This window comes from Protobothrops mucrosquamatus, unplaced genomic scaffold, assembly GCF_001527695.2.
Source record: "Protobothrops mucrosquamatus isolate PMUCROS unplaced genomic scaffold, P.Mucros_1.0 scaffold_252, whole genome shotgun sequence".
Lineage (NCBI taxonomy): Eukaryota > Metazoa > Chordata > Lepidosauria > Squamata > Viperidae > Protobothrops > Protobothrops mucrosquamatus.
The window spans coordinates 689,396-699,249 of record NW_015386328.1 but is presented as its reverse complement, the minus strand read 5'-3'; the positions used below and the strand labels follow the sequence as shown (position 1 = coordinate 699,249).

The 9,854-nt window shown below is 36.7% G+C and overlaps 1 protein-coding gene across 1 annotated transcript in view; it reads left to right on the top strand.

Moving 5' to 3' along the window:
• The window catches only part of MICU3 (mitochondrial calcium uptake family member 3), a 52,375-nt gene that overhangs the window by 17,630 nt on the left and 24,891 nt on the right, over positions 1–9,854 (top strand). The window contains exons 2-5 of the mRNA XM_015830976.1: positions 2,355–2,508; positions 5,726–5,757; positions 6,257–6,335; positions 8,644–8,691. Coding sequence (XP_015686462.1) covers positions 2,355–2,508; positions 5,726–5,757; positions 6,257–6,335; positions 8,644–8,691 — 313 coding nt within the window. The remainder of the gene's footprint in view (positions 1–2,354; positions 2,509–5,725; positions 5,758–6,256; positions 6,336–8,643; positions 8,692–9,854) is intronic.

Here is a 9,854-nt window from a genome sequence, read left to right as displayed (position 1 = left end):
GTCACATGATGTCATGAGTTTGACATGTCTGGTTTAAAACAATCCCAAAGTTTGTTCTCTGCATCATCCATGAGAAAATTGCTTTCAATAATTTCTTTCCCCTGGATGTCTAATGCATAAGTATGTATGATATCAGGCTCTAGCTAATTTCCAGAAAGGAGACAAGAATCAATATGCTTACTGAAAACAAGAGAAGAGAATTAAATCCCTAAGCCTTCACAGGTAATTAGTGCTAGCATATCACTGAGCATCTGTTGATAGCCATGTGATGAACACATGGAGTAACAATTGTAAACAGGGTTCCGCTGCAGTTTCCTCTTGTGGAAAAAAATTGCATTGGTAACCAAATCTTTTATCTGTAACAGGGAGATGAGATCAATAAGCTGAGGAAAGAGAACTGGAAAGCAACTAAGAGATGGCAATATTTCTTTTAATCAGACCTTTGCAAATAGCTTTGAAATTTCTAAGTCAAGGGACTATGTGTTGCAGCTATAGCCCAGATATTCATTACTGTCCCTGTGTTTTTCTTTGTTCTCACAAACAGTCTTTCAACCATATTTGGAAGCTATGACATTCACCCATTTCCATGTGATTCAGACAAGTGAAAACTACAAGTCCAGCAAAAATAACGAGAGAGATTCCAATCACCTGTAGGATTGCCAGTCCTTTTGTTTTACAGGTAGTCCTTGCTTAATGACCATTTAGTGATAGTTCAAAGTTATAGCAGCAGTGAATGAAAAGATTTAGGATTGATTCCCCAAGTTACGGCTATTGCGGTGCCCCATGGTCACATGATCAAAATTCAGCCTACCCGTATTTACAATTGCAGTGTCAGTTCATCTGCCCCCACTCACCAATCTGCCTCCCATTTTTCGCCCCCTGCACTCCAGGGCCCCCACCATCCTAGGTGACTTTTGCTGTCTTCTTGCTCTGGCTGCTAATCAAGTATGTCCAGCCTGGCCCATTATGATGCAGCTGATGGCCACATGAATCCCTCTTCCCCAGATCAAATGTAGTAATTTTCTGATGAGACCTGGAGAAGATGTTCTTACATGGCCAGAAGCTGCCTTGTGAACAGCCAGGCTGGGCATGCCTTGTCAGCAACAGAAGCAAGACAGTAGTTAGCTGGGGTGGTGGAGTACCGGGCAGCAGAGGCCTTGGAGTGCAGGCTGAAGAGAGTGATTGTATCTAGGAGTGAGCTGTGACAGCTATGGCTTCCTAGTTCCTTCCTATTGTGGCTTTGTGTCATACATTGCTAGGCCAGGCTGGGGCTTCCCAGGGCAGCTACAACTTCACACTATGCCATACTGCTGGACTGGGTTGCAGTTTCGCAGAGCAGCTATGGCTTGACATAACACTGCTGAATCTGGCTAGGGCTTCCCAAGGTAGCTGTAACTGTTGGGCTGCTGGGCCAGGCTGTAACGGCTGAAGGGGTGGCTGTGACTTCATGCTGAGCTGTGGCTCAGGGGCTTCTTGCAACCTTTATATTCCATGGGTGGCTGGAGGAAGAAGAGGTTTCACATCTAAACTAAAATGTTATTCAAGTTCAATCATAGATTTATGATGGTTTGTTTGCTATAAATGACTGCCCAGTTTTTTAAAACTACTGAGGGTTATCTTGATAAAACATCACTGCAAGACACAAGTTTTAACTTCATTTGATGGGGATATGTTTTCATGAAAGTTTTTGAGGTTTGCAGCTAATTACGAAGAGATTTTAATCAGATAATCTCCAAAAGTAGGAATAGAAACTGGACCCTTAACTGACACTTACCCATTACCTCACCAGTGCTTTTGTCCTCTCTGGGATCTCATTACATGCTGTATCAGGTGTGATTTTCATTGTGTTTAATAAAAATGTTTGAATCTGCATAACTTAGGCATGGTTTGTTTCAGAGCAAAATGGATTCATAACAGCCTTGTGCGATGTAAGTTCTTTCTTTTACAAGCAGCTTTGCTTAGTAGTTATTTTATAGTCAAAAAGACCATTTTCTTTTCCCTCAAGTTTCCTACTTGATTTCACGGAAAAATATAACCCATAATAGCAGTGGTGAGATTCAGCCAGTTCGTACCACTGGTAGCTAATTTTTTGTTGCCCAGGCCCAGAATGGACCTCCGGAAGCGGCATCCACACAGAGAACCGGTTGTTCACATATTTGAATCCCACCACTGCATAATAGTATCCCAATAGCTAATATATCCTTGTTTTTACAATAGAACAGTATAGCTGTGATAAAGCTAAAGAATTTAAAATATGAAAAGAGGAAAAAATAAAGGAAACAATTTAGTGCTTGAAACATAGTTTTAGAAACAATAATTGAAATAACTAATCACTTTTTAATTTTTTGCTGAAGGTCACAGAAAACAGACCAGATCATGAAGATTTAGAGCTTTATGCAACTTCCCGGGAACGGCGGTTTCTAACTTTTGCCAGTTTAAAATTTGAAGGGCAGCTATTTATGACACCATATGATTTCATCCAATCTGTTTCAAGTGATGAACCAAGAGGTAAGTAGGAAATTTTTAAAATCTCATTTTTAAAAGACTACATTATTCTTTCTATAATGAACCCTCATAATTAAAGCTTCCTTATTTGGTGGAGGCACAGCTCAGATCTTCTATATTTTTGCAGTTATGTATTTAATAGGTAGATGCTGTGATTGGTTGAATTCATGGTAATTCATGTAATTTTGCTCAGGGAGCTCAAATGCATAATATAAGATTCTCATCTTGAAAGCCATGGTGCTTGCCATATTTAAAATGTACATTAGAAATTTTTAATACCCTATGTTGAAAATTAAGATTTTGCTAAGTAAAATGAGATATCTCAAAGACAGCACAAAAAGCTGATTTCTGAGATGTTATATTAAAAAGGAAAGGAAGGTAATATTTCAAAACTATCACACCTTTTCAGAAATTGCAATGCCTTTTAACAGAAAAAACAAATATACTGTAGCTCTGAAGTGTTGTGGATTCATTTAGCAGCACAAGCTTGGGGATTGATGCAGCTGATTGCAGACAGGTATTACATTTGTGCTCACATATAATTTAAATCTATTTAGAAATAGAGTCAATAGTGTTCCATTGCTCTAATAAAAAGAATTGTGGCAAGTTAAAGATTCAGAATGTTTATTAATATAAACTCTGTACAGATCAACTTGGTCATTTTTCTACATAGAAAAAGAAAGAAAATAACCTTAACCATAGGTTTAAAGCCTACTGTATCTTGATCTGGGAACCAAAATATCCGAAAAATGGCCTTTTGTCTATATTTTCTTTTATCTCTGTTGAAATTAGGGCAGCAAGAATAGCAGCAAGATGAACAGGAAGTGGATAGCAACAGTCTAAATCCATGGCTGCAATGATTATTTGAAATTACAGGTAGCCCTTATTTAGCAACCACCTTGTTTAGCAACCATTCAGTCACAGTGGTAATTAAAAAGTAACTTTGTGACCAATCCTCACATTTAGGACCTTCATAGAACTATCATTAAATTCATTTGGACCCAACCCTATCTGTAGATGTAAATTCTATGAAATTTTTATTTATTTATTTATTTGTAAAATGTATTGGCCATTCATCTTACCTCAGGGTAACTCTGAATGTGAGTTTTGCTCTAAGGATGCACTGAAAACTAAAATCTTTTAGTTCTAGATCAGAGGTCCCCAACCTTTTTGGCACCAGGGACCGGTTTCATGGGAGACAATTTTTCCAGGGACCCGTGGGGGGGGGGGAGGAGGGAATATTTCAGGATGATTCATTTATTGTAAATTTTCTAAATAAATAAATAATGCACTTTATTTATATTATTGTATTAGATTAGACCACTTCCAAGAAAGTGGGAAGGAAAAGAGACAATTCTAAACTCAGCCTTCCAGCAAAACAAACCAAAGATCCAGCATGCTGAGGAAGTGCTGAAAAAACCATTCAAAAAAGAGAGAAACAGAGAGAGAGAGAGACCAAACAAACTCAGCACTGCGCAAACCCGGCAGCTTTGGAAAAGGTGCAAATGAGAGAGGGATTCCCTTGGAGACATAGTGCTTAAGGAGAAATGTAGGTTCTCCCCCCCCCCATCTCCATTGCAAGCCGGGTAGAAGTGCGCTTGGCTTGCAAACTTGGAGAGCTGCATGAAGAAAGGAGGAACACACAAACACACACACACACAAATACACCAAATTAAACCTTGAAAAGCAGGCAGCATGTTGGCAAAACATGAGGCACCTGGAACAGCAAAATAAAAGCAAAAAACTCCAGTTGAAGTGCAACGGAGCCCAGCGGTCTTAGAAAAGGTGCAGACTAGAGAGAGAGAGGGAGGGAGGGGGAGAGAGTGTATCCCTTGGAGATGCAGTGCTTAGTGAAAGGTAGCTTCTCCCTGCCCCTATCTGCACACTGAGAAAGACACCTTTATACACACATACCTTGGGGAGGGGATCCCCCTCCAATGAAGCTTTGAGAGAGCCTCCGGTTGCAAGCTGGGCTGGCGAGTGTTTGTCTTGCAAACTTGGAGAGTTGCATGAAGGGAGCACAAGCCCAGCTGGGGTGCCAGGAGGGGACAGAGGAGGAAAGTGAGAAAGAAAAGAAGGAGGAAGAAGTAGGAGGAAGAGGGACCAGGTCCAGGAAGAGGAGGAGGAGGCAGAAGAGGTAGCAGAAGAAGCAGGAGGAGGGAGAGGAGGAAGGACATGGAGCTCAGATGTTGCAAACCAGTTGCAAGGGCAGCTGTCAGAAGACCTTGCACTGAGAAAGACAGCTTCTGCCCTACCACTCTCCTGCCCCTGCCCAGACCCCTGCAAACCTGCTGCATTCCTGGAGGTGGAAGATGCGCTTTCAGTGCACCTCCAGCTGCGCAGCCTGGTTCCTAAGTGGCTGCAGCCCAGTACCAGTCCGCAGACCGGGGGTTGGGGACCCCTGTTCTATATTACAGAGCTAGCATTTTTAAATTTCAAATATTTAAGTTTAAGTACAACTTTAAGACACTATAAACTAAAGGAAAAATGACTTGTTCACATTATAATAATTTTCTATAAGTCTTACATGTGTATTTCATTGCAATATTCTACAAGCACTCCAACAAAATTAGCTGTTCATTCAATGTCATTTTTCTTTCTTCTCTTTTTCTTTCCCTTGCTCATCCATTTCAATTAATTCAGTTTATGTCAATTACTAATCCCATTTTGTTGCAGAAACTCTATTTTTGATATGGTTACTTTTTAATGAGTTTATATTTTTTCATATTTTTTATAAAGTGTTATTACTTATTCAGATTTATTTTGAAAGTATTAGATTAAACATTATTATTGGTAATAGTGAGTCTATCAGGCAAATACAGATTGTCAGGGAATATCATGGCTGTAACCTAGACTTCAAATATAACAGTAGCAAACCAATTCCTCATTACTGCTAAGAAATGCATGGACATGTCCATAAAGTTTTACTATTTTTAGTGGAAAAGCTTTACAATTTTTTTCTTCCCAAATTTTACTATTTGTGAGTTACACCTTGCATTTAATATTAATTAATCATACATGATATTCCCATATGAATAAGATCATAATGATGAACAGTGCATTTTCACATTTAAAAAGTATTACTAAAAACATTGAGACTAGAAAGGTTATTTTATTTCCTGACATGACAAGAGATAGGATGAATATTAATCATGCCAGCCATATATAGTAGCATGTCATTAAATACTTGTTTAGGTAATTGGTTTTGTATTTGTTTTAGAGACAAAACAGTGGAAGACACTCTCAAAACAGGTACGTTACAATTCTCTTCCAAATTAGGTTTTATATACTGACTCAAGCAATAGTAGCATTTGGCCAAACTCTATTTTTTCTCAATTTCATGTATGGAAATAATAATATTGGTCTGTGGTTGCTGTGCATGTGAAGATTGATTGATTGATTGATTGATTGATTGATTGATTTATTTATTTATTTATTTATTTATTTATTTATTTATTTATTTATTTATTTATTTATTTATTATGCTGCCCATCTCCCCTATAAAGTAACTCTTGCATATTTTATAAATTAATCTGCATTTTTATTAGAAATGTTTTTCAAGTGTTTTTCAAGAAAGTTTTTAACCCAAACATTCAATTTCCATGGGACATGAACTTTATCATTTGGTATTCTTTTTTCTATGACTGTACAATCCTATGTTGTCTAGAAATATGTTAGTGGGTATACGTTTGCAAATGCACTGTTTATTATGAAGACAATGTCATCATCTTTTTTAAAAACTAATTTGCAGGAATTGAATCAGATACTTATTGAAACTCCACCAGTTTGGAAAGGATCATCAAAACTCTTCAGGAATCTCCAAGAAAGGGGTACTGAAGAATATTTGCTTTGTTTTTACTATGAAATTCTTTTCATTCTCAACTAGAGATTATAGTGCATACTGTTGATATACACAATATTAGTACTATGAGTAAATACTGTTCATTTGAATTTAACATAAAATTCATAGGTCTATCTGCATCTTTTCTGAAAGAAAATGCAGTCAAAATTATCTGAGTTTGCTTTGGCATTTTTGTTTTCTCAGCATCAGTATGGGCAATATTTAAAAAGTGTACATATAGTTAGTTGCTAACAACTGCAATTCGGACCAGATTTCTGGTTTATGTTACTACAATCATAAGTCAAGGACTTAATTTTTTTATCCTTTTTGTGGTAGCCATTAAGCGAATCACTGTGTTCACCAAGCAAACACCACAGTTGTAATGATAAACACAATCTTTCAAACTGGCAAAAACCATCTCAAATCTTGGTCACAGGACCCTGCAACCAATCATACAGAAGAGCTACTTGCCAAGTGCCCAAAATTGACTCACATGACCAGTTGGTGGTGGCACATTTTATGACAACCGGAAGTATTTTACAGGCTGTAAATCACCTATTCTGGGCCCTGTGTGATTTTGAACAGTTGTTAAGCAACCAGTTATAAGTTGAGGAGAACTTGTGTTGCTTTAATATGTGTTATTAGATTTACTGCTTTTTTTGCAATTAGTTTTGGTCATGTTTGTGAAAATTCTTCAACTCAAATTAACAGAAAACTATAAGCTATTTTAAAATGTCTTTTATAAATACATTAATAAATAGAATCTATAATTAGACAAGATTACAAATAGTTATAATATATTAGAGACTTTAAATTACGCACATAAAGTATATTAAACTAGTTTGTTAATTTGGTACTAGTGCAGTGCATTACCCTTGTTTCATTAGTAACTTAAAAGGCACATTTGCACTGAGATCGGAAAAGTATTCAGGGATTCAGTATTATATTAATGCTCCTCATGCCTTCAAAAGTCATTTCTACAGAAGAAATTTTCACTTCTGGATCGGTGGTTTTTGTTTCCAGTTACTTTGTCTGTATTAACAGTTTAAAATGATATAACAGTATTGGGCAAAAATTATTTATATGATACTCATGCTTTTCTCATTATAATTTTTATTTCCCTACTTATTTCCTTTATTTGTACAATCATTCCTATAAACTATGGGCAGCTAATCAAAATCATTTTATTTATATGTTTAAATATATAAACAAAACATTTATATGTTTAAACATATATTGCAAACAAAATTAACGTCGTCAGAGTTATCAAAAAGCTATATAAAATAATGTATCTGTTAGTTTGAAACCTCTCCCACATCATGCCCTCCTCCTGTGCTTGTTGGAATAGCCAGGTCTTAAATGCTCTCCTAAAACTCGGGAGGAAGGATCAGATGGTAAAGACAGCACTATAATCACAACAAGATGATTGAAGCCCTATCAATGTCACATGCAAGTACAAATGGGTGAAACTTGATTGGACAGCTAAAACCTGCATTCTCTCTGTTTTGATATGTCCCAGTCCATGCCCAGGCGATGTCTCTGGCCAGGGACTGGAAGACAAAGATCATGACTACACCAACCCAAAAGGGTGAATAAAAACGAGGATGACTATATCACTGACATAATTTGATATAATCAGATAAACATAAGCAGTTTCACCTTCACTTCCTTCTCTCCTTTTTTTTCTCTCTCTCACAGAAATGGGAGGAAAAAATGAAATTGAACAGAACTAAGTACAGTATGTACAGGAAATAGCACTTTGGCTTGTTGCAGACACACATATTAAGTGTAGATTGTGATGGCAGTCCTTTTTGTACCAATGTAGTCTCCTGAAATATTGAGGAGGAAAGTACATTGGCATTGTGCTGTATATTATTCCTTCATAATAGTTAAAACTAGCATTTACAATCCATTTTTATGAAAAGTTTTTTGCAGAATATTAATGTATGCATAAGGTACAGATAAATGAAAACATTGTGCTGTCACATTGTGAAAATACTAATCAATGATCTGATTTCCAGCCTTGGAACAAGTTGGAAATAGATTGCCCGTATCAATGGAGACTGCCGAATGTGGAGATCCTGGTTCCATTACTATTCTGTTAACAAACATGTATAAATTACAGACTCAGCTTTAACAAGTTGTGAGAATAAAATCAGAGGAGCCTTGTTAGCCCCCATGAGTTCCCTGGAATAAAGGAGGAATGATATGCAAATAAATAATTTTACTATATCTTCAATCATCATTTGCTAATATTTAAGTAAAAATGATGCTAATTTGTTGATTTACTTTTTCAGGTATAATTTCTTACACAGAATATCTCTTTTTACTATGTATCTTAACAAGTAAGCATTCAGAGTACAATATATTTTCCACAGATGCATGTATGTAATGTTAATGTTGTATGTGTTAATAAATAGTAATTTGTTTTTGCAGTGTCCTAGCAAAAAGTTACTAAAAATAATTGAAGATAAAATTACAATTTCTTTAGCTAACGTAGGATAATATTTTAGCAGCTGTTCTGATAAAGTTATATCCTTTATTCTGTTGAAAAACATTGGCATAGCAATTACTATAGTGGAAATATTTAAAACTCCCTATTATTGATAACAGACAGTAACAAGTACAATTCAAGATTTACTTCTCAGTGTTAAATTGTTGGCCCCAATATTTGAAAGAAAAAGAGAAAGAGAGAGAGGGAGAGGAAAGAGAGAGGGAGGGAGAGGGAGAGGAAAGAGAGAGAGCGGGGAGAGGAAAGAGAGAGGGGGGAGGAAAGAGAAAGAGAGAGGGAGAGGAAAGAGAGAGAGAGAGAAAAAGAGGGGAAGAGAGAGAGAGAGAAAGAAAGAGAGTGGGGGAAGAGGACTGACAGACCAAGGGCAGAGAGAGGGAGAGGGAGGGAGGGAGAGACCCTTTTGACATCTAAAATGAAGATAATACTGCATATATCCTTTTTTACCTTTATGATATATATGTGTGTGTGTGTGTTTTGTTTTGTTTTGTTTTCGGTGGGAAACGGGCCCAAGTGGCTCTTTGAGTGTTTTGGGTTGCCTACTCCTGGTCTATACCTTCTGGCATTCCTATCACTATAGTGTTTCAGTAATAGGAAGGCATAGAAAATCAACACATTTTGAAATATTGAACAATGGCACAAATTTAATTCTCTTTTCTGAAGAAAGACAAGACTTTTGTGGTATGAAAACAAAGGAGAAGCGAGTATTGGACTACCTTTTGGAGGTTGATAATAACATTTGGAGGACCAGAAATATGTATTAGAGCATTCTGCTGGTATAATAATACATTTGTGGAAAGGCTATTAGTGTTCTGCTATCATTTAAAGTGGATCTAGTTTTCTACAGTGTCTTTGACCAAACAGGACCAAATTATGTGTAATAATAACACTTTTATATGTTGAAACACCGTATACTCATGTCAAAAAGGCAAAATGGGGCTGGCAGATTGATTTTACCTGTCATGGACACCTTTCTCACTTCAGTCCACAGGGAAGATT